Genomic DNA, 24856 nt, shown 5'->3' with positions numbered 1-24856 from the left:
CCCTTGTTGTTTTATTGTTGTTGTTGTTGTTGATGTCGTCCTTGTTGGATAGGACAGAGAGAAATGGAGAGAGGAGGGGAAGACAGAGAGGAGGAGAGAAAGACAGACACCTGCAGACCTGCTTCACCGCCTGGGAAGTGACTCCCCTACAGGTGGGGAGCCGGGGTTCGAACCGGGATCCTTAGGCCGGTCCTTGCGCTTTGTGCCACCTGCGCTTAACCCACTGCGGTACAGCCCGACTCCCCTTCCTTTCTTTATGTCTGTCTTTCTTTCTCTTTCTCTCTCTCTCTCTCTCTCTCTCTCTTTCTCTCTCTCTCTCTCTCTCTCTCTCTCTCTCTCTCTTCCTTCCTTTCTTTCTTGCTTTCTTTCTTTCTTCTTTTGAGGTAGGAGCATTCTGAAGCGTGGATGTGATCACAGCTAGAACAAGGCCACAGCTACGATCACGGATCACGGGATGATTCCGGGAGCGATCTCAGGGATCAGCTGGTGGTCTCTGATTGCAAGCCCAGAGATCCCAAGCACACGGGCGTCTGCTGATGGAGGGCGCCCTTCCGCCATGTCTCCAGAGATGGCGGGAGCTCGTCTGGAAGGTGGGAGGCATGTGCGGCCGTGAAGGCCCTAAGTGCGGCACCTCTGTGCGCCAACGCCGCGTGGACACGGCCAGACAGACAGGCCTGTGAGTCCATGTGTCACTTCCCGGCAGGTCTCAGAACAGAAATAACAAGACGAAAAGCCACCCCCCGCCCCACCAAAGGATTCTGGGGCAAGTCTGGGGGCGTGGGCGTCCACACAGTGCCAAGGGCGTTATAAATTATTTGTTTGTTTATTACTGGATAGAGACAGAGAGAAACTGAGAGGGGAGGGAGACAGACAAAGAGACACCCGCAGCCCTGCTCCTCCGCTCGCGAAGCTTCCCCGCTGCAGATGGGGGCCGGGGGCTCGAACCTGGGTCCTTGCACACTGTAATGTGGTACGCCTGCAGGTGGGTTCCAGGCTCCATGCTCTCACTGGCCGAGCCGGCGTCCATCCCGGAGACACGGAGGGTGGGGGCGTGATGTCCGCCCTGCATTTTTCTCTCCCTTGGACACTCGGGAGGGAGAGGGCGCCCTGGCCGGGTGTGTGTGTGCGTGTCTGTCTCTCAGTCCTCGAAGGGCGGCAGGCCGAACAGCTCCGGCCGGAACTCCTCCAGAGAGCCGAGCACCAGGGTGGCTCTGGCCGTCAGCTCTGGGCTGAGGTTGGCGTCGGGCACCATGACCGCCTGCATCCCGGCGGCCAGCGCCGCCTCCACCCCGTTGGGGGCGTCTTCAAAGACCAGGCACTGCGGGCGGGGGAGAGAGAGAGGGGTGACAGGGCCGTGCCCTCGCTTGGCACACGGCCGCACGGGCTTTGCACATCTGCTACGTCAAGCAAGGGCGCTGACCATTCACGCCGGCCAAGGAGTGAACGTAGCCTAAACGCCCAGCTAAAGACGTTCCGGGCACTAGAACCCGTGTGGAATACTACTCTGCAGTCAAAAAGGAGATCATCTCCCTGCTTACACACACACAGAGAGATAGGCTGAACAGACAGGTGGTCGGTCCCATACGGACAGCAAGACCCGTCCAATGTGCCCATCACAGGTATGTGAGGCCCGCTGCTCCTCTCCTTTCTTTATATTTTAATTACTTATTGGCCTCCACGGCTGTCGCTGGGGCTCGTGCAGGTTACTTTTTCCTGAAACACCCCCCTCCTTTTTCTTTCTTTCTAATATACTTGATAGGACAGGGAGAAATTGAGAGGGGAAAGAACAGAGGGGAAGACAGACAGACATACACCTGCAGACCTGCTGCAGCCCCATTATTATTATTACCGTTGTTATGATTATAATTTTTCCCCAGAGCCCTGCTGAGCCCTGGCTGCTGGTGGTGCTGGGGATGGAACCTGGGGCCTCAGAGCCTCAGGCAGGAGAGTCTGTGTGCAGAACCAATATTATTATTATTATTATTATTATTATTTCCCAGAGCCCTGCTGAGCTCTGGCTGCTGGTGGTGCTGGGGATGGAACCTGGGGCCTCAGAGCCTCAGGCAGGAGTGCCTGTGTGCAGAACCATTATTATTATTATTATTATTTCCCAGAGCCCTGCTGAGCTCTGGCTGCTGGTGGTGCTGGGGATGGAACCTGGGGCCTCAGAGCCTCAGGCAGGAGAGTCTGTGTGCAGAACCATTATTATTATTATTTATTATTATTATTTCCCAGAGCTCTGCTGAGCCGTGGCTGCTGGTGGTGCTGGGGATGGAACCTGGGGCCTCAGAGCCTCAGGCAGGAGCATCTGTGTGCAGAACCATTATTATTATTATTATTATTATACCTGGGGCCTCAGGAAGGAGAGTCTGTGTGCAGAACCATTATTATTATTATTATTTATTATTATTATTTCCCAGAGCCCTGCTGAGCCCTGGCTGCTGGTGGTGCTGGGGATGGGACCTGGGGCCTCAGAGCCTCAGGCAGGAGAATCTGCTTGCAGAACCATTATTATTATTATTATTACTATTATTATTATTATTTCCCAGAGCCCTGCTGAGCTCTGGCTGCTGGTGGTGCTGGGGATGGAACCTGGGGCCTGAGCCTCGGGCAGGAGAATCTGCTTGCAGAACCATTATTATTATTATTATTACTATTACTATTATTATTATTGTACCCGGGGCCTCAGAGCCTCAGGCAGGAGAGTCTGTGTGCAGAACCATTATTATTATTATTATTATTATTATTATTATTATTATTATTTCCCAGAGCCCTGCTGAGCCCTCGCTGCTGGTGGTGCTGGGGATGGAACCTGGGGCCTCAGAGCCTCAGGCAGGAGAGTCTGTCTGCAGAACCATTATTATTATTATTATTATTATCATTTTCAGCGCCTCAGGCAGCAGAGTCTGCTTACAGAACCATTATTATTATTACTATTAATATTACTATTATTGTACCTGGGGCCTCAGAGCATCAGTCAGGAGCCTCTGTGTGCAGAACCATTATTATTATTATTACTATTACTATTATTATTATTGTACCCGGGGCCTCAGAGCCTCAGGCAGGAGCCTCTGTGTGCAGAACCCTTATTATTACTATTATTGATACTGATATTATTTCAGAGCCCTTGTGCTGTGTCCCCAGCCCTCACACCCAGTTCTCCCCACCTTGTCCAGGTGCCCTGGGTTCGAGGCACCTTCCTGTGGCCTTGGGGACTGGCCACGTGCCTGGCCTCTGTGGGCAGGAGCCCGTCTGTCTGTCCCTGTCCGTAGCCTCTCTCTGAAAGGCACGCAGGCCGGGGGTCCCGGGCGACAGAGCCGGCTCGAACCCCGGCCGGCCGCCAGCACTCACCGAGGCCTCGGGCGCGGGCGGTGAGAAGCGGCGGGCGCAGGCCAGGAAGATGTCGGGGTGCGGCTTGCCCTGGCGCACGGCGGGGTCGTCTCCCAGCACCACGTGGTCAAACAGGTGAAAGAAGGGCTGGTGGTGCCGGGTCTTGAGGCGGAAGGACGACGTTCCCGAGCTGGTGGCCACGGCCGTGGGGACCCCATGCTTCTTAAGATGCCCTATCAGCCGCTCGGCACCTGCGGACGGACGGGCGGACGTGAGGGACAGACAGGCAGAGAGACAGCTGCCGCCCGGGTCCGCCGCGGGACAGACGGAGAAGGTGTGGTGAGGGGCCAGGTGGGTGGCGGCACACCGGCTCCCAGGCACAAGGACCTGGGTTTGAGCCCCTGCTGCCCACCCGCAAGGCAGAAGCTCTTGAATGGCGGAGCAGGGCTGGAGGGGTCTCTCTCCCCTCCCCCTCTTCTCTTTCTCTCGGTTCTATCGAACATAAGAGAAAATAATGGGAGCAAAAGGTGATTTTAGAGGAAAGTCGGAACCGCGTAGAGTCTGCTGTGACATGGCAAGATAGTTCGCACTGTGGTAGCAGAGAATGTGTTAAAATAATTGAATTACTGAACAAAATGAGTAAGAATGGAAGAGAACCAGGTGAACAGTCTAGAATAGGATAGAAGGGGCCAGGTGGGGGCTCACCTGGCTGAGGGCACCTGTTCCCAGGCACAAGGACCCGGGTTTGAGCCCCCAGTCCCCACCTGCGGGGGGGAAGCTTCATGAGCGGTGGAGCAGGGCAACAAGGGACTCTTTTCATTAAAATGGAATGGAATAGAATTTAAGATTAGAATGTGATATGATGATAGGATAGGGTAGAATAAAATAAAGAACAGAATAGAATATGCTAGAATATACTATAATCGAATAGAATACAATAAATGGGATGGGATAGGATAGAAAAGGATAGGATAGGATAGGATAGAACAGAACAGAACAGAATAGAATATGATGAATAGGATAGAATAGAATAGTAGAATAGAATATGATGGATAGGATAGGATAGGATAGGATAGGATAGGATAGGATAGGATAGAATAGAATAGAATAGAATAGAATAGAATAGAATAGAATAGAATAGAATAGAATAGAATAGAATAGAATAGAATAGAATAGAAGGAAGCAACTACAGAAGTCAGACCTTCCACCTTCTGCAACCCACAATGACCCTGGGTCCATGCTCCCAGAGGGATAGAGAGTGGGAAAGCTATCAGGAGGGGATGGGATATGGAGATTGGGTGGTGGGAATTGTGTGGCGTTGTACCCCTCCTACCCTATGGTTTTGTTAATTTATCCTTTCTTAAATAAAAAATAAATTAAAAAAAAGAATAGAATAGAATAGAATAGAATCTGCTAGAATGGAACAGAATCAGGTGAACAGTCTAGAATAGGATAGAAGGGACCAGGTGGGGGCTCACCTGGCTGAGGGCACCTGTTCCCAGGCACAAGGACCCGGGTTCAAGCCCCTGGTCCCCAGCTGCAGGGGGGAAGCTTCATGAGCGGTGAAGCCAGGCTGCAGGGGTCTGTCTCTCTGTCTCCCCCGCCCCTCTCTTTCTGGCAATCTCTATCCAACAGATAAACAGACCATAAGATAAATAAACGAGATGCAGGGCGAGAGAAAGCAGACAGTGAGGGAGCAGCTGCAAAGCCTCCAAGGCCGGGGGGGTGGGGTGGGGGGGAAGGGGGGGCGCGGAGAGCGCAGATGAGGCGGGCACACCTGGCATGAGGCCGCAGGTGGGGAAGAGGTCTCGCAGCCGGGCCTGGCTCTCCTGCAGCAGGTCCTCGGGGTTCAGGGGCAGCTCCAGCGTCTGCACGATGATCCGGGCGGCCTCGGGCGCCGTCTGCCCCATCACCAGCGACTTCACAGCCCAGGAGTACTGCTTCCCGTAGCGGCCGCAGATGTCCTGGAACACCACCGAGTACAGGCGCTCCGTGTCTGCAAGGCACAGGGCCGCTCAGCTCAGCTCAGCTCAGCTCAGCTCAGCTCGGCGGGGACCCGTGGGCGCCCAGAGGCCCGGGAAACTCAGGTCTGTCCCCTCCCAGCCCACGGTGCTGACACACCTGGCGGCAGGTGCACCCCTACCAGCCCTTGACTTGGGGTGTGAGGGCAGCAGCCAGACATCCAGAAAACTTCGTTTCTCTCCCTTTTTGTGGAAGGGGAATAGGTGGGTGGGTGAGAGTAGATAGCATAATGGTGATGCTAAGACATTCTCATGCCTGAGGCTCCAGCCTGACCTTCCTGGGCAGACGTCTGTCCTCACCCGTGTGTCCTGGAGCCTCCCCTCCCCAGAGCCCTGCCCCACTAGGGACAGACAGATACAGGCTGGGGGTGTGGATACACCCGCCAACACCCATGTCCAGCGGAGAAGGAATGACAGAAGCCACAACTCCCACCTGCTGCTCCCCAGAAAGAATTTGGGTCCAGGCTCCCAGAAGGATAAAGAACAGGGAAGCTTCCAATGGAGGGGCTGGGACAGGGGACTCTGGGGGTTGGGATTATATAGAATTGTAGCCCTCTTACCTCACAATCTTGTTCAGTTATTATTAAATCACTAGTAGGAAAATAAAAATTCTAATCCTATTCCCAGCTCTGACACCATCTCCCCAGACAAGACTTGCAGCCCACCTGCACGTTACCTGTCAGGCTCAGGTGACAAGGACTAAAGTCACGGGCCCCTTGGAATAGACCTAAAATAGACGTCCTGGCTTCTTCCCACAGGAAGACCCCTAGTTCCATCTGCTCTGTTCCTACCTTTGGGTTCCTGGTTATTAAACACTTTGTCCTGCTTTATATCTTAATGCTTTTCAGACACCAAGTTGCAGATGCCGCCATGATGCCAACCTGACCTCCCTGGGCAGACGCCCTCACCCGTGTGTCCTGGAGCCTCCCCTCCCCAGAGCCCTGCCCCACTAGGGACAGACAGACACAGGGGACTCTGGGGATGGGAATTCTGGGACCAATAAGTAATGTCCTCAACAAATGTCTGGCCATCAATGAATCAATTTGAAAATAGTATTTATTTATTCATTAAAATATTTTACTTATTTTAGTCATGGAGAGAGAGCGGTAAATATATGTACTGAGACCGGAGCCCTGCTGAACTCTGGCTGCTGGTGGTGCTGGGTATTGAACCTGGGGCCTCAGAGCCTCAGGCAGGAGAGTTTTTCTGCAGAAGCATTATTTCGTTTCCCGAGTGCTGAATTTTTCTTCAACGACAGGTCGATATATATATATATATTGAGAGAGGGGGAGGGAGAGAGAACTTCTCACATCTGGCTTATGGTGTTATCGGGGATTAAACCCAAGACCTCGGGGGTCCCTGGCGCGACTGTCTGGTGCACAGACCACTCTGCAGTCTCCTTGAACCACATTTGTTCCTTTTAGGATTGAGGGGGAAAAAAATTAAGGAAAAAAGCTCATGGTACTGCTATGCCCTGGTGGAGAGAAGTGTCAGGATTTGAACCTCCAGCAAGCAGGTCCCGTCTTCTCCCACTGCGCTATCCGCCTGCCCCCAGAAATGTACTGGATATAATGACCCTCACGATAGGTTCAAGCCTTCCAGAAACCGGATTTGCAGTGTGTCTTCCTGTATCGTTGTGCAAGGAGATTGCAACAATCAGAAAATACCTTTGGCTTATAATTCTCATCTTTGGGTTCCTGGTTATTAAACCCTTGGTCCTGCTTTACATCTTGATGCTTCTCAGACACCAAGTTGCAGATGCTGCCGTGACGCCAACCTGACCTCCCTGGGCAGACACCCTCACCCGTGTGTCCTGGAGCCTCCCCTCCCCAGAACCCTGCCCCACTAGGGACAGACAGACACAGGCTGGGGGTGTGGATCCACCTGCCAACACCCATGTCCAGCGGAGAAGCAATGACAGAAGCCACAACTCCCACCTTCTGCTCCCCAGAAAGAATTTGGGTCCAGGCTCCCAGAGGGGGAGACATGTCAGGGGAAGATGCCCAGAGGGTCTGAACTCCAACTCCATCAGGACCCGGAGAGAGAGAAGAGGGGAAAAAGGAAGGAAGGACACTCGGAAGGAGTCACAGGTGGAGGTGTGGCTAAGACAGGAAGACAAAGCAGGACCGGAGAACAAAATGGGCAAAGATATATAAAGAGATAGTTGTAGAAATAATAGTCAGCCCACATCTTTGAGCCTGGGACAAACACTGCAGTTTCCAGTGGAGGGGACTGGAAACTGGTGGGAAAGGACTGGATTCGTCCCTGTCGTATTATAATTATAATTTTGTAAATCGGTATTAAATCACTAATAAAAACCGTTAAAACAGGGAGTCGGGCTGTAGCGCAGCGGGTTAAGCGCAGGTGGCGCAAAGCACAAGGACCGGCATAAGGATCCCGGTTCAAACCCCGGCTCCCCACCTGCAGGGGAGTCGCTTCACAGGTGGTGAAGCAGGTCTGCAGGTGTCTATCTTTCTCTCCTCCTCTCTGTCTTCCCCTCCTCTCTCCATTTCTCTCTGTCCTATCCAACAACGACGATAACAATAATAATAACTACAACAATAAAACAACAAGGGCAACAAAAGGGAATAAATAAGTAAAATAAAATAAATAAAAAAAAATTAAAAAAAAAAAAACGTTAAAACAGAAAGGAGGAGGCCGTGGGTGGGTCCCAGTGGGGCTCAGGGGCAGGGTCCTGGAGCCTGCAGACGGACTTGAACCTCGTCTTCCCTATATGTGACAGCACCCTGGGCCCAGCCCTGAGGCCGCAGACAGCTGGTGGGGACCCCGGGTCCTGCGCCCACAGCCCGCCCGCCCTGGCACCTGGCACCCGGCGGCCCGACAGCCTCCCGCCCACCCGCCCACGCGCCCTTCCAGGAGCTTTGGCTACTGTAATTAGGGGCAGAGGCCAGAGCAGAGAGGAAGCCAGCTGATGAGAGGACACTGCCAGCCGGGACAACCAGGAAGCCCCGGTAAGTGGCCCACTGGGCAGGGCTGGACAGGGCAGTGGTCGGGCACAGGGAAGGGCCTGGCCGGGAAAGGGCACTGGGAGGGGAGGCCACCAAGCAGGATGTCAGCAAAGGCGCGGACACCCAAGTCTCTGGGTCTGCGTCTCTTCATACACCGCTCCAAAAGCGTCCCCCCCCCTGCAGGTTGGGGACCGGGGACTCAAACTCGGGTCCCTGTGCGCTCAGCCAGGTGAACCCCGGCTGCCAGTGTGATGGTCCTGTGCTGCCTCTCAGGGGTTGGTCTGAATAAGAAGATTGAGATGGGAGTTCATCCTGCTGAGCCCTGGCTGCTGGTGGTGCTGGGGATGGAACCTGGGGCCTCAGAGTCTCAGGCAGGAGAGTCTTGTGCAGAACATTATTATTATTATTATTATTTCCCAGAGCCCTGCTGAGCTCTGGCTGATGGTGGTGCTGGGGATGGAACCTGGGGCCTCAGAGCCTCAGGCAGGAGAGTCTGTGTGCAGAACTGCTATTAATATTATAATTTCCCAGAGCCCTGCTGAGTCCTGGCTGCTGGTGGTGCTGGGGATGGAACCTGGGGCCTCAGAGCCTCAGGCAGGAGAGTGTGTCTGCAGAATTGCTATTATTATTATTATTATTATTATTTCCCTAGAGCCCTGCTGAGCTCTGGCTGCTGGTGGTGCTGGGGATAGAACCTGGAACCTGGGGCCTCAGGCAGGAGAGTCTGTGTGCAGAACAGCTATTATTATTATTATATTATTATTTCCCAGAGCCCTGCTGAGCCCTGGCTGCTGGTGGTGCTGGGAATGGAAGCTGGGGCCTCAGAGCTTCAGGCAAGAGAGTCTGTGCAGAACCATTATTATTATTAACATTACTATTATTATTATTGTTGTTATTATTATTTCTTCCCTGAGCTCTGGCTGCTGGTGGTGCTGGGGATGGAACCTGGGGCCTCAGAGCCTCAGGCAGGAGAGTCTGTCTGCAGAACCATTATTATTATTATTATTATTATTATTAATTATTATTATTATTATTTCCCAGAACCCTGCTGAGCCCTGGCTGCTGGTGGTGTTGGGGGTGGAACCTGGGACCTCAGAGCCTCAGGCAGGAGAGTCTGTGTGCAGAACCATGATTATTATTATTATTGTTATTATATCTCCAGAGCCCGAGGTAGGACAGCCTCTGCAGCCCCTCCCGGCCTCAGCTTTTTCTCTTCACTGAGCAAAGGCTGCTTCCTCCGGGGCCCAAGGTCCCAGGTTCCGGGGCGGCTCCTCCACGTCTCTCTCCCTCACAAACCAGCTGGCAGCCCAGAGAGGCTCCCGGGCAGTGGTTCCCCTGCGTGGGGACGGGCGAGGACCCAGACGCCCGCAGACATGCTGCCCGCACCAGGGCAGTGCAGCAGCAGCAGTGTGACGTAAAACTGGTCAGCGCTGGCCGGACGGGGCAGTGGGCGGAGCCCCACTCTCAGGCGTGAGGCCCTGGTTCCCTCCCTGGCATCAGGGGCCAGAGGGGGCTCGGCATCTGTCTGTCTAATCAATCAATCAATCTATTGGAAGTTGTCTCTGATCAATCAATCAACCGGTGCCTGACCCCCAGACGCTTGGCGGGGAGGGACAGCGAAGGCCGGGGAGCCCCTGCCCACTGCGCCACCCTGAGTCACCTCACATCCAAGGGCTTTAAACCAGTTGAAGGAGAGAGGACTGGAAGAGACGGGTCACAGAGGGGGAGGCGTGACGGGGCCCCTGGGGGACGGAGAGGCCAGAGACCGCGCATCAGGCGGGGCTCCCTGCTATCTGATGGAGACACAGCGACCACGGCCCTCGGGAGACCACAGATAAGGCTCAGGGTGCCGGCTCGGCGGGGTGGGGGAGACGGACAGAGACCCGTCTCTGATGGCATCGTGCAAGACAGATGCTGAGACAAAACCACAAAGCACCAGGCACAGCACCCAGAGAGCCCATGGAGGGTGGGCAGGGCTGTGGGGTCTCTCCTCTCTCAGCACCAGGCACAGCACCCAGGGAGCCCATGGAGGGTGGGCAGGGCTGTGGGGTCTCTCCTCTCTCAGCACCAGGCACAGCACCCAGGGAGCCCATGGAGGGTGGGCAGGGCTGTGGGGTCTCTCCTCTCTCAGCACCCTGCACAGCACCCAGGGAGCCCATGGAGGGTGGGCAGGGCTGTGGGTCTCTCCTCTCTCAGCACCAGGCACAGCACCCAGGGAGCCCATGGAGGGTGGGCAGGGCTGTGGGGTCTCTCCTCTCTCAGCACCCTGCACAGCACCCAGGGAGCCCATGGAGGGTGGGCAGGGCTGTGGGTCTCTCCTCTCTCAGCACCCTGCACAGCACCCAGGAAGCCCCTGACCCAGGGGGAGACGGGTCCGTGACTGAGGTCCCGAGACCCCACTGTCTGGGCTTAATCTCCAGACCCTTGAAGGCCAGCGCCCTGGGCCCCGTCAGCAGAACCCTGGGTCAGTCCAGGAGAAGATGCTAGAGTGGGGGGCCCTGCCCACTGCCCAGGAGATGGGGTGGGGGGACCCTCCCCTGTAGCCCCAGAAGCTGGGAGACCCTCCCCTGTAGCCCCAGGTGCTGGGAGACCCTCCCCTGTAGCCCCAGGTGCTGGGAGACCCTCCCCTGTAGCCCCAGGAGCTGGGAGACCCTCCCCTGTAGTCCAGGAGCAGGGGACACTACCCTGTAGCCCCAGGTGCTGGAAGACCCTCCCCTGTAGCCCCAGGTGCTGGGAGACCCTCCCCTGTAGCCCCAGGTGCTGGGAGACCCTCCCCTGTAGCCCCAGGTGCTGGGAGACCCTCCCCTGTAGCCCCAGGAGCTGGGAGACCCTCCCCTGTAACCCCAGGTGCTGGGAGACCCTCCCCTGTAGTCCCAGGTGCTGGGAGACCCTCCCCTGTAGTCCCAGGAGCTGGGAGACCCTCCCTTGTAGCCCAGGAGCTGGGAGACCCTCCCCTGTAGCCCCAGGAGCTGGGAGACTCTCACCTGTAGCCCCAGGAGCTGGGGACCCTCCAATGTAGGCCCAGGTACTGGGAGACCCTCCCTTGTAGCCCACAAGCAGGGACCCTCCCCTGTAGCCCCAGGAGCTGGGAGACCCTCCCCTGTAGCCCCAAGAGCTGGGAGACCCATCCCTGTAGCCTCAGGAGCTGGGAGACCCATCCCTGTAGCCTCAGGAGCTGAAAGACCCTCCCCTGTAGCCCCAGGAGCTGGGAGACCCCCCCTTGTAACCCCAGGAGCTGGGAGACCCTCCCCTGTAGCCCCAGGTGCTGAGAGACCCTTCCCTGTAGCCCCAGGTGCTGGGGAACCCTCCCCTGTAGTCCCAGGTGCTGGGGGACCCTCCCCTGTAGCCCCAGGAGCTGGGAGACCCTCCCCTGTAGCCCCAGGACCTGGGAGACCCTCCCCTGTAGCCCCAGGTGCTGGGGGACCCTCCCCTGTAGCCCCAGGAGCTGGGAGACCCTCCCCTATTGTCCCAGGTGCTGGGAGACCCTCCCCTGTAGTCTCAGGAGCTGGGAGACCCTCCCTTGTAGCCCAGGAGCTGGGAGACCCTCCCCTGTAGCCTCAGGTGCTTGGGGACCCTCCCCTGTAGCCCCAGGAGCTGGGAGACCCTCCCCTGGAGCCCCAGGAGCTGGGAGATTCTCATCTGTAGCCCCAGGAGCTGGGGACCCTCCAATGTAGCCCCAGGTACTGAGAGACCCTCCCTTGTAGCCCCAGGTACTGGGAGACCCTCCCTTGTAGCCCACAAGCAGGGACCCTCCCTTGTAGCCCCAGGAGCTGGGGGACCCTCCACTGTAGCCTCAGGAGCTGGGAGACCCTCCCCTGTAGCCCCAGGAGCTGGGAGACCCTCCCCTGTAACCCCAGGTGCTGGGAGACCCTCCCCTGTAGTCCCAGGAGCTGGGAGACCCTCCCCTGTAGCCCCAGGTGCTGGGAGACCCTCCCCTGTAGTCCCAGGTGCTGGGGGACCCTCCCCTGTAGCCCCAGGTGCTGAGAGACCCTCCCCTGTTGTCCCAGGTGCTGGGAGACCCTCCCCTGTAGTCTCAGGAGCTGGGAGACCCTCCCTTGTAGCCCAGGAGCTGGGAGACCCTCCCTTGTAGCCCAGGAGCTGGGAGACCCTCCCCTGTAGCCTCAGGTGCTTGGGGACCCTCCCTTGTAGCCCCAGGAGCTGGGAGACCCTCCCCTGGAGCCCCAGGAGCTGGGAGATTCTCATCTGTAGCCCCAGGAGCTGGGGACCCTCCAATGTAGCCCCAGGTACTGGGAGACCCTCCCTTGTAGCCCACAAGCAGGGACCCTCCCTTGTAACCCCAGGAGCTGGGGACCCTCCCCTGTTGCCCCAGGAGCTGAGAGACCCTCCCCTGTTGCCCCAGGAGCTGGGAGACCCTCCCCTGTAGCCCCAGGTGCTGGGAGACCCTCCCTGTAGCCCCAGGAGCTGAGAGACCCTCCCCTGTTGCCCCAGGAGCTGGGAGACCCTCCCCTGTAGCCCCAGGTGCTGGGAGACCCTCCCTGTAGCCCCAGGTGCTGAGAGACCCTCCCCTGTAGCCCCAGGTGCTGGGAGACCCTCCCCTGTAGCCCCAGGTGCTGGGAGACCCTCCCTGTAGCCCCAGGTGCTGAGAGACCCTCCCCTGTAGCCCCAGGTGCTGGGAGACCCTCCCCTGTAGCCCCAGGTGCTGGGGGACCCTCCCCTGTAGCCCCAGGAGCTGGGAGACCCTCCCCTGTAGCCCCAGGACCTGGGAGACCCTCCCCTGGACCCCCAGGAGCTGGGGGACCCTCCCCTGGAGCCCCAGGAGCTGGGGGACCCTCCCCTGTAGCCCCAGGAGCTGGGAGACCCTCCCCGGAGCCCTACAAGCAGGGGGAGGTAGGAAGGACCCTCAAGCATTTACTCTTGGCCAGGAGTTGTAGGGATGGAGGAGCAGGTCTCTCTGCTTTACAAAAGAAAGGAGGAAAAAAAAAAAGAGAGATCCATAGAGAGGGAGAGAGGGAGGCTGGTTGGTGGCACACTTTGTAAACTGCATGGAATACCAAGGACCTGGGTTCGAGCCCCTGGTCCCCACCTGCAGAGGGGAAGCTTCAGGAGTGGTGAAGCGGGGCTGCAGGCGTCTCTGTCTCTCTTTCAATTTCTCTTTCTCCCCCTCTCATTTTCTCTGTCACAAAGTTTAAACTTTTTTTAAATTGTTGTAGTTACTGCTGTTGTCATTGTTGGATAGGACAGAGAGAAATGGAGAGAGGAGGGGAAGACAGAGAGGGGGAGAGAAAGACAGACAGCTGCAGACCTGCTTCACCGCCTGTGAAGCGACTCCCCTGCATGTGGGGAGCCGGGGGTTCGAACCGGGATCCTTACGCTGGTCCTTGCACATAATTTAAAAAATATATTCATTTATTTATTCCCTTTTGTTGCTCTTGTTTAATTGTTGTAGTTATTGTTGTTGTTACTGATGTTGTTGTTGTTGTTGGGTAGGACAGAGAGAAATGGAGAGAGGAGGGGAAGACAGAGAGGGGGGAGAGAGAAAGACAGACACCTGCAGACCTGCTTCACCGCCTGTGAAGCGACTACCCTGCAGGTGGGGAGCCGGGGGCTGGAACCGGGATCCTTACGCCGGTCCTTGCGCTTTGCGCCATGTGCCCTTAACCCGCTGTGCTACCACCTGATAACCTGAACTTTTTTAAAAAAAAAACTAAGAAAGGAGAAGAAAAGAAATCAGCTAAGGACAGAGGAATCATTTGCTCATGTCTGACATTCCTGAAGCAAAAAGCAAACACAGAACCTAAGAGGAGACCAAGATTGAGAAGGTGAGACAGAGCGGCTCCGGCGAGGAGACAGGGTTGCGGGTCGCAGACCGTGCGAGCAAAAACACAGACAGGTGGCCTGGCACGCAGAGCCCGCACTTCCACGCTCAAGGATCCGGACCCGGGTTCGAGCCCCCGGTCCCCACCTGCAGGGGGTGAGTTTCAGGAGCGGAGGAGCAGGGCTGCAGGGTCTCTGTCTCGCCCCTTCTCTCTCCATTTCTGCCTGTATCCAAAAAAGAAAGAATAAAAGTGGCTCCTTGGAGTGGTGGGGTTTTTTGTGTGCGGAGCCCCAGGGAGAAGCCCGCTGGCAGTAACAACAACAGTAATAATAATAATAGTCAAGAGTAGAGAAGATACCAGCACCAAGGCGGTCAGATGGCGCAGGGCTTGTCCTCGCTGTGTGTGACCCAGGTTTCCGCTCAGGGGATCCTTGAAGGTGTCCAAAAGCTCTGGTACCTTGTGTCCCTCACTCTATTTAAAATAGTTACTTACCCAGAGCCCTGCTGACTCTGGCTGCTGGTGGTGCTGGGGATGGAACCTGGGGCCTCAGGCAGGAGAGTCTGTGTGCAGAACCATTATTATTATTATCATTATTATTTCCCAGAGCCCTGCTGAGCCCTGGTTGCTGGTGGTGCTGGGGATGGAACCTGGGGCCTCAGAGCCTCAGGCAGGAGAGTCTGTGTGCAGAACCATTATTATTATTATTATTATTATTATTATTATTATTATTTCCCAGAGCCCTGCTGAGCCCTGGCTGCTGGTGGTGCTGGGGATGGAACCTGGGGCCTCAGGCAGGAGAGTCTGTGTGCAGAACCATTATTATTATTATTATTATTATTATTATTATTATTATTATTATTATTATTATTTCCCAGAGCCCTGCTGAGCCCTGGATGCTGGTGGTGCTGGGGATGGAACCTGGGGCCTCAGAGCCTCAGGCAGGAGCGTCTGTGCAGAGCCCGTCCGTCTGTCTCCCTGGCCCTGTGCCCTGTGTGGCAGTGCCAGTGCCCAAGTGCCTGGCGCTCTGTCCAACAAGGAGGTTCAGGCCGGGTGCGGAGGGCAGAATCCCGGAGCCACAGGTCAGAGGAAGGCACAGGGGGCATCTCGAGGTCTTGGCGGGGCTGGGCGGCAGACAGGGCCGGAGCCCTGAGCATCTGCTGCGTGTCCCAGGGCCTCCCAGAGGCAGCGTCAGGCCGCAGGGTCCCAGGGGGCAGGTGTCAGCGGGACAGCAGCCAGGACGTAGCCTGGGGCCCCCGGTGTGGCCTGGCCTGGATCCGGGAAGTGGAGTCGAGCCCCACAAGGTCAAACAGGTCAGGTGCGCTGCAGGGTGAGCCGTCCCTGCTGGGGAGGGGGGACAGCCGGGCCAGAGACGCCCAGGGAGGGGAGGCGGGGAGACGGGTGGCAGGGGGAGATGGGAGGCAGGGCGGGGGCTCTGCCTGGGTGGGGCCGCTCCTCCATGCAGGCCGCGGCTTCCTGGTGGTCCTGCCTTCCTCCTGCCCTGGGCAGGGATGTCTGAGCAGCCGGGTGGCGGGCCGGCAGACCCCCACGTGGAGGGAGAGGCTCCCTGCTTCCTGTCCCGGGAGACGTGGGCCTCTGACCTGACCGGCCCGGGGTCCCAGAGCAGGAGGCAGGGGTCCATGGGCGGCAGCTCTGAGCCCCGCGGCCCCCGAGAGGGGCCTGGAGCCACCCGCCACGGGATTCTGCTGGGGGGGGGGGGGGCGACGGTCGGCTGCAGGCACAAAGGAGCCAGGGTGGCCGCGAGGGAGAGGGGCGCCCTGGCCTGGGCCCAGCTGCCCAGCATCTCATGTCCAGAGGGGCCTCCACACCCCATGCTCCTGCCCCTGCCCCCTGCCTCTGCCCCGGGCCCTGTCCCCCTGCCCCCTGTCCTGGACCCTGCCCCCATGCCCCTGCCCCCTGTCTCCCTGCCCGTCCCCCTACCCCAGCCCCTGTCCTGTCCCTGTCTCCCTGCCCCCATCCAACTGTCCCTGGCCCCCTGGCCCTGTCCTCCTGCTCCTGCCCCTGTCCCCCGGCCCCTGTCCAACTGTCCCTGTCCTCCTGCCACAGCCCCTGTCCCCCTGCCCCGGCCCCTGTCCTCCTGTCCCTGTCTCTCTGCCCCCATCCAACTGTCCCTGTCCATGCACCCTGTCCCTGTCCCCCTGCCCCTGTCCAACTGTCCCTGTCCTCCTGCCCCTGTCCCCCTGACCCCTTCCCCCTGCTCCAGCCTGTCCTCCTGCCCCTGTACTCCTGTCCCTGTCTCCCTGCCCTGTGCCTCCCTGCCACCTGCCTCTGTCCCCAGGCCCCCCGCCCCTGTCCAGCTGTCCCTGTCTTCCTGTCCCTGTCCCCGTCCTCCTGCCCCTGTCCCCCAGCTCCCCGCCCCTGTCCAACTGTCCCTGTCCTCCTGCCCCAGTCCAATTGCCCCTGTCCAACTGCCCCTGTCCAACTGCCCCTGTCCTCTTGTCCCTGTCTCCCTGCCCCTGTCCAACTGTCCCTGTCCAACTGCCCCTGTCCTCCTGCCCCTGTCCAACTGTCCCTGTCCTCCTGTCCCTGTCCTCCTGCCCCTGTCTCCCTGCCCCCGTCCAACTGTCCCTGTCCTCCTGTCCATGTCCTCCTGTCCCCTGTCCAACTGTCCCTGTCCTCCTGCCCCTGTCTCCCTGCCCCTGTCCAACTGTCCCTGTCTCCTGCCCTCCTGTCCCTGTCCTCCTGCCCTCCTGTCCCTGTCCTCCTGTCCCTGTCTCCCTGTCCCCCTGTCCCCACACAGCAGGCTGCTCCCTGCTACAGCTGCAGACAGAACTGGGAGCCAAGAGCCCAAGGACCCACATCTAAGCCCCAAACACAACAAACAGCTGATTCCAGGACCTCAGAGCCCAGGACCCCAATAAGCCCGAGAACCACCTAGTCCCAGCACCCCAGGACGTCAGAGCCCCAGGACCCCAATCTAAACCCAAGAACCACCTAGTCCCAGCACCCCAGGACCTCAATCTAAACCCAAGAACCACCTAGTCAGAGCACCCCAGGACCTCAGAGCCCAAGAACCCCAATCTAAACCCAAGAACCACCTAGTCCCAGCACCCCAGGACCTCAGAGCCCCAGGACCCCAATCTAAACCCAAGAACCACGTAGTCCCAGCACCCCAGGACCTCGATCTAAACCCAATAACCACCTAGTCAGAGCACCCCAGGACCTCAGAGCCCCAGGATCCCGATCTAAACCCAAGAATCAACTAGTCCCAGCACCCCAGGACATCAAAGCCCAGGACCCCAATCTAAACCCAAGAACCACCTAGTCCCAGCACCCCAGCACCTCACAGCCCCAGGACCCCAATCTAGACTCAAGAACTACCTAGTCCCAGCACCCCAGGACCTCACAGTCCCAGGACCCCAATCTAGACTCAAGAACCACCTAATCCCAGCACCCCAGGACATCAAAGCCCAGGACCCCGATCTAGACTCAAGAACTACCTAATCCCAGTACCCCAGGACCTCAGAGACCCAGGACCCGATCTAAACCCAAGAACCACCTAGTGCCAGCACCCCAGGACCTCAGAGCCCAAGAACCCCAATCTAGACTCAAGAACCACCTAATCCCAGCACCCCAGGACATCAAAGCCCAGGACCCCGATCTAGACTCAAGAACCACCTAGTCCCAGCACCCCAGGACCTCAGAGCCGCAGGACCCCAATCTAAACCCAAGAACCACCTAGTCAGAGCACCCCAAGACCAGGGAATCCCAGAACCCCAAGACTGTGAACCCTGACAACCCAAGATAGGGGATCCCAGCAACCCAAGATTGTGGGACTCAAGAACCCCAAAATTCCTGCACTCCAAGACCTCAACATTCCTGCACCCCAAGACCTCATCATTCCTGCACCCCAAGACCTCATCATTCCTGCACCCCAAGACCCCAAAATTCCTGCAGCACAAGACCTCAACATTCCCGCACCCCAAGACCTCAACATTCACGCACCCCAAGACCTCAACAATTCTGCATCACAAGACCCAAAAATTCGTGCACCCCAAGACCTCAACATTCCCGCACCCCAAGACCTCAACATTCTTGCACCTCAAGACCTAAACATTCCCGCACCCCAAGACCTCAAAATTCATCCCTGCACCCCAAGACCTCAAAATTCATTCCTGCACCCCAAGACCTCAACATTCTTGCACTTCAAGACCTAAACATTCCTGCACCCCAAGACCTCAAAATTCATTCCTGCATTCCCAACCAGGGAATCCCAGCACCCCAGGATAGGGGTAACCCCAAATTGGGGATGTTATCATTCCAAGGTAGGGGGATCCCGGCACAACAAGATAGGGGAACCCTAGTAACCCAAATATCCCAGAACCCTGGCACCCCAATATCCAAGGGGCCAATGGTCATGACACCCCAAGATTTGGGGGCTCCGGAACCCCAAAATTCCTGCATCCCAAAGACCTCAAAATTCCTGCACCCCAAGACCACAACAATCCTGCACCACAAAAAACTCAAAATTCCTGCACGACAAGACCTCAAAATTCATTCCTGCACCCCAGAAGCCCAACATTCCTGCACCTCAAGACCTCAACATTCCTGCACCCCAAAAGCTCAGAGCCCTGGGACACCAGCACCCCATGACGAGGGGATGCCAGAACCCCAGGATTGTGAACCCCAACACCCCAAGATAGGGGATGTCAGCAACCCAAGATTGGGGGACCCGAGCACCTCAATATCCATAGGGCCCAAAGACCCAGGCACCCCAAGATCAGGGAACCCCAGAACCTCAAAATCTCTGTACCCCAAGACCTCAACATTCCTGCACCCCCAAAAGCTCAGAGTCCTGGGACACCAGCACCCCAAGACCAGGGAATCCCAGCACCCCAAGATTGGGGAGCCCGGCACCCCTAGATGGGGGACACCAGCACCCCATGATGGGGGAACCCCAAATTGGGGAAGTCATCATTCCAAGATACGGAACCCTAGCACCCCCAAAATAGAGGACGATTGGCACCCCAATATCCAAGGGCTAATGGTCATGGCACCCCAAGATATGGGGACCCCAGAACCCCAACATTCCTGCAACCCAAGACCTCAACATTCCTGCACCCCAAGACCCCAATATTCCTGCATCCCTAGGCCTCAACATTCCCGCACCCCAAGACCTCTACATTCCCGCACCCCAAGACCTCAACATTCCCACACCCCAAGACTTCAACATTCCTGCACCCCAAGACCCCAACATTCCTGCACCCCAAGACCCCAACATTCCTGCACCCATAGGCCTCAACATTCCTGCACCCCGAGACCTCAGCATTCCTACACCCCGAGACCTCAGCATTCCAGCACCTCAAGACCTCAGCATTCCTGCACCCCAAGACCTCAAATTCTTGCACCCCAAGACTCAACATTCCTGCACCCCCAAAAGCTCAGAGTCCTGGGACACCAGCACCACAATACCAGGGAATCCCAGCACCCCAAGATTGGGGAGCCCGGCACCCCTAGATGGGGGACACCAGTACCCCATGATGGGGGAACCCCAAATTGGGGAAGTCATCATTCCAAGATACGGAACCCTAGCACCCCCAAAATAGAGGACGATTGGCACCCCAATATCCAAGGGCTAATGGTCATGGCACCCCAAGATAAGGGGACCCCAGAACCCCAACATTCCTGCAACCCAAGACCTCAACATTCCTGCACCCCAAGACCCCAATATTCCTGCATCCCTAGGCCTCAACATTCCTACACCCCAAGACCTCTACATTCCCGCACCCCTAGACCTCAACATTCCCGCACCCCAAGACTTCAACATTCCTGCACCCCTAGGCCTCAACATTCCTGCACCCCGAGACCTCAGCATTCCTGCACCCCGAGACCTCAGCATTCCTGCACCCCAAGACATCAAATTCTTGCACCCCAAGACCTCAACATTCCTGCACCCCCAAAAGCTAAGAGTCCTGGGACACCAGCACCCCAAGACTAGGGAATCCCAGCACCCCAAGATTGGGGAGCCCGGCACCCCTAGATGTGGGACACCAGTACCCCAGGATGGGGGAACCCCAAATTGGGAGTGTCATCATTCCAAGATAGAGGGATCCTTACACCCCAAGATAGGGGAACCCTAGTAACCCAAATATCCCGGAACCCTGGCACCCCAATATCCAAGGGGCCAACGGTCATGGCACCCCAAGATTTGGGGAGCCCAGAACCCCAACATTCCTGGACCCCAAAAGCTCAGAGCCCTGGGACACCAGCACCCCATGACGAGGGGATGCCAGAACCCCAAGATTGTGAACCCCAACACCCCAAGATAAGGGATCTCAGCAACCCGAGATTGGGGGACCCGAGCACCTCAATATCCATAGGGCCCAAAGACCCAGGCAACCCAAGATCAGGGAACCCCAGAACCTCAAAATCTCTGCACCCCTAGACCTCAACATTCCTGCACCCCCAAAAGCTCAGAGTCCTGGGACACCAGCACCCCAAGACCAGGGAATCCCAGCACCCCAAGATTGGGGAGCCCGGGACCCCTAGATGGGGGACACCAGCACACCATGATGGGGGAACCCCAAATTGGGGAAGTCATCATTCCAAGATACGGAACCCTAGCACCCCCAAAATAGAGGATGATTGGCACCCCAATATCCAAGGGCTAATGGTCATGGCACCCCAAGAAATGGGGACCCCAGAACCCCAACATTCCTGCAACCCAAGACCTCAACATTCCTGCACCACAAGACCCCAATATTCCTGCATCCCTAGGCCTCAACATTCCTATACCCCAAGACCTCTACATTCCCGCACCCCAAGACCTCAACATTCCCGCACCCCAAGACTTCAACATTCCTGCACCCCAAGACCCCAACATTCCTGCACCCCAAGACCCCAATATTGCTGCATCCCTAGGCCTCAACATTCCTACACCCCAAGACCTCTACATTCCCGCACCCCAAGACCTCAACATTCCCGCACCCCAAGACTTCAGCATTCCTGCACCCCAAGACCCCAACATTCCTGCACCCCAAGACTTCAACATTCCTGCACCCCAAGACCCCAACATTCCTGCACCCCTAGGCCTCAACATTCCTGCACCCCGAGACCTCAGCATTCCTGCACCCCGAGACCCCAATATTCCTGCATCCCTAGGCCTCAACATTCCTGCACCCCAAGACCTCTACATTCCTGCACCCCAAGACCCCAACATTCCTGCACCCCAAGACTTCAACATTCCTGCACCCCGAGACCTCAGCATTCCTGCACCCCAAGACCTCAACATTCCTGCACCCGAGACCTCAAATTCTTGCACCCCAAGACCTCAACATTCCTGCACCTCGACCTCAAAATTCATTGCAGCACCCCAAGACCTCAACATTTCCGCATCCCAAGACCTCAACATTCCTGCACCCCAAGACCTCAACATTCCTGCACCGTGAGACCTCAAAATTCATTCCTGCACCCCAAGACCTCAAATTCTTGCACCCCAAGACCTCAACATTCCTGCACCTCAAGACCTCAAAATTCATTCCTGCACCCCAAGACCTCAAAATTCATTCCTGCACCTCAAGACCTCAAAATTCATTCCAGCACCCCAAGACCTCAACATTCCTGCACCCCAAGACCCTAACATTCCTGCACCCCAAGACCTCTAATTCTTGCACCCCAAGATTGGGGAACCCTAGCACCCCCAAAATAGAGGAAGCTTGGCACCCCAATATCCAAGGGGCCAACGGTCACAACACCCCAAGATATGGGGAACCCAGAACCCCAACATTCCTGCACCCCAAAAGCTCAGAGCCCTGGGACACCAGCACCCCATGACAAGGGGATGCCAGAACCCCAAGATTGTGAACCCCAACACTCCAAGATAGGGGATCTCAGCAACCCGAGATTGGGGGACCCGAGCACCTCAATATCCATAGGGCCCAAAGACCCAGGCACCCCAAGATCAGGGAACCCCAGAACCTCAAAATCTCTGTACCCCAAGACCTCAACATTCCTGCACCCCCAAAAGCTCAGAGTCCTGGGACACCAGCACCCCAAGACCAGGGAATCCCAGCACCCCAAGATTGGGAGCCCGGCACCCCTAGATGGGTGACACCAGAACCCCAGGATGGGCGAACCCCAAATTGGGAGTGTCATCATTCCAAGATAGAGGGATCCTTGCACCCCAAGATAGGGGAACCCTAGTAACCCAAATATCCGGGAACCCTGGCACCCCAATACCCAAGGGGCCAACGGTCATGGCACCCCAAATCTGGAGACCCCAGAACCCCAACATTCCTGCACCCCAAAAGCTCAGAGCCCAGGGACACCAGCACCCCATGACGAGGGGATGCCAGAACCCCAAGATTGTGAACCCCAACACTCCAAGATAGGGGATCTCAGCAACCCAAGATTGGGGGACCCGAGCACCTCAATATCCATAGGGCCCAAAGACCCAGGCACCCCAAGATCAGGGAACCCCAGAACCTCAAAATCTCTGTACCCCAAGACCTCAACATTCCTGCACCCCCAAAAGCTCAGAGTCCTGGGACACCAGCACCCCAAGACCAGGGAATCCCAGCACCCCAAGATTGGGAGCCCAGCACCCCTAGATGGGGGACACCAGTACCCCAGGATGGGGGAATCCCAAATTGGGAGTGTCATCATTCCAAGATAGGGGATCCTTGCACCCCAAGATAGGGGAACCCTAGTAACCCAAATATCCGGGAACCCTGGCACCCCAATACCCAAGGGGCCAACGGTCATGGCACCCCCAAATTTGGGGACCCCCCAGAACCCCAACATTCCTGCACCCCAAGACCTCAATTATTTGTGCACCCCCAAAGTTCAGAGCCCTGGCACCCCAGCACCCCAAGATGAGGACGCTGAGATGCGGGCGGGGGTCCCCAGGGCGCCCACCGGAAGGTGGCCCCCCTGCCCCGGAAGTGAAACCCCGCCCCCTCCGCTCCTACCGCCGGCGCCGCGACCCCGCGATTCGCCCCCCACCCACCCCCCCCCCCCCGCGCCCTGCGGCCTCTCCTTGAGCCCCCCCGGGACCCCTTGCCGCCCCCCATCCCGGGGCCGGCGAGCACGCACCGAGCAGCAGCCCGTCCATGTCGAAGAGCAGGTGGGTGACCGGCCTGGGCGCCGCCATGTTGCCGTCGGCCTGGCAACGGGACTGAAGGGGGGGGGGAGGGAGCGGGAGGCCCGGCCGCCGCAACGCGCCTGCGCGACGGCGGGCCGACTCTGCGCACGCGCCGCCGCTTCTCCGGACGTAGTGCGCACGCGCGGCTCTGCGCGCGCTCCGCCGCCGGACGTATTGAGCGCGTAGGGCCCCGCGTGGCGCCGGCTCCGAGATGCACTGCGCAAGCGCGGACAGCCGAAACCCTCTGCGCATGCGCGCAGCCAGGCCGCGCCGCCTAGTCGCGTAAATAGTGCGCGGGCGGGCGCGACAAGTCCAGTTGGCTGTCTTTGCAGTGCCATTGTCCGCGCGCAGCCAGGCTTCCTTCTTTGGTTTCGGGGACCCCCCCCTTCTGGCTTTTGGGGGTGTTGTGCCTCTCAGTCCCGGGGGTGTTCGTGGCTGTACTCCCCAAAGTTGCTTTCCAGGGTATTTCCGCCCGCCCGACTGGACTGCTCAGAGGGATGATGCCTCCTGGGCGCCAGTACGCATGCGTATGTGGGGGGGGGGGTGTTGCAGGTGCGCGCATGCGTGGAGGGGCTGGCCGGCACCTGGCTGCTCCCTGGTCCAGGAGCATCCTTGCATCGTTCCAGCATCCTCCCAGCATCCTCCGGGGCGCCTCTCATGAGGTCCCCGGGTTCGAGCCCCGGCGCTGCTGTGCCCAGGCAGCTGTCTCTTAATGAAACAAGGCGGTGGATTGCGCTTTTAAAAAACAAAAATGAACAACAAGCGGTGGATTGAGCTTTTAAAAAACAAAAAATGAACCACCACCATAAAAAAAAAAAAAAAAAAAAAACACAAGGGCAACAAAAGGGAATAAATAAATTTAAAAAAAAAAAAAAATGAAAGCGACCCACAGGGTTTGTTTTATTTTTTATTTTTCTTAAATTTTGTTTATTTTTCTTCACTGATGGGATAGAGACACAGAGAAATTGAGACGGAGAAGGGGGAGGTAGAGACATAAAAAAGAAGAGAGACCCCTGCAGCCTTGCCCCACCACTCCTGAAGCTTCCCCCCTGCAAGTAGGGACCAGGGGGGCTCGAACCCGGGTCCATGTGCACTGCAGTGTGCGTGCGCTTAACCAGCCCGGCCCATCTTTTATTATTATTATTATTTTTAAATTTATTTTCTGGCATTTATTTTGCAATATTTGTACTTACCAAATGTGTTATCATTGCCCCACCACATTTATTTTGTTTTAGAGAGAGAGAGAGAGAGAGAGCAAGAAAGAGAAAGAGAAAGGACATAGGACCATGCATGGCTTTTAGTTTTGGTGGTAGTTACAGGGGATTGAACCTGGAACCCTAGAACCTCAGGCAGGAAAGGCTTTTCCAGAAACACTGTGTTACCTCCCCAGGCCCCTTTATTATTATTATTTTTAAAATTATTTATTTCCTTTTGTTGCCCTTGTTTTATTGTTGTTGTTATTATTGTTGTTGTTATTGATGTCATTGTTGTTGGATAGGACAGAGAGACATGGAGAGAGGAGGGGAAGACAGAGAAGGGGAGAGAAAGACAGACACCTGCAGACCTGCTTCACTGCCTGGGAAGCGACTCCCCTGCAGGTGGGGAGCCGGGGGCTCGAACTGGGATCCTTACGCCGGTCCTTGTGCTTTGCACCACCTG

The 24856-nt window shown here is 57.0% G+C and overlaps 2 protein-coding genes across 2 annotated transcripts in view; one reads left to right on the top strand and one right to left on the bottom strand.

Annotated features, from left to right (window-relative positions):
• Positions 1-804: 804 nt before the first annotated feature.
• On the bottom strand, positions 805-23246 carry PUDP (pseudouridine 5'-phosphatase). Its single transcript, XM_016194915.2, has 4 exons — positions 23149-23246; positions 5108-5326; positions 3352-3581; positions 805-1318 (listed from the first exon to the last, which is right to left on the bottom strand). The coding sequence occupies exons 1-4, from the start codon at positions 23204-23206 to the stop codon at positions 1139-1141; spliced, it is 687 nt and encodes a 228-aa protein (XP_016050401.1). The 5' UTR covers positions 23207-23246; the 3' UTR covers positions 805-1138.
• Positions 15197-24856, top strand: part of STS (steroid sulfatase) — a 114643-nt gene continuing 104983 nt past the window's right edge. The window contains exon 1 of the mRNA XM_060183101.1: positions 15197-15407. The gene's annotated coding sequence lies outside the window, so the exon portion shown is untranslated. The remainder of the gene's footprint in view (positions 15408-24856) is intronic.

The sequence above is a fragment of the Erinaceus europaeus genome, chromosome X (assembly GCF_950295315.1).
Source record: "Erinaceus europaeus chromosome X, mEriEur2.1, whole genome shotgun sequence".
NCBI lineage: Eukaryota > Metazoa > Chordata > Mammalia > Eulipotyphla > Erinaceidae > Erinaceus > Erinaceus europaeus.
Note: the sequence above shows the minus strand (reverse complement) of the source record. Positions and strands in the feature narration are given on the sequence as shown.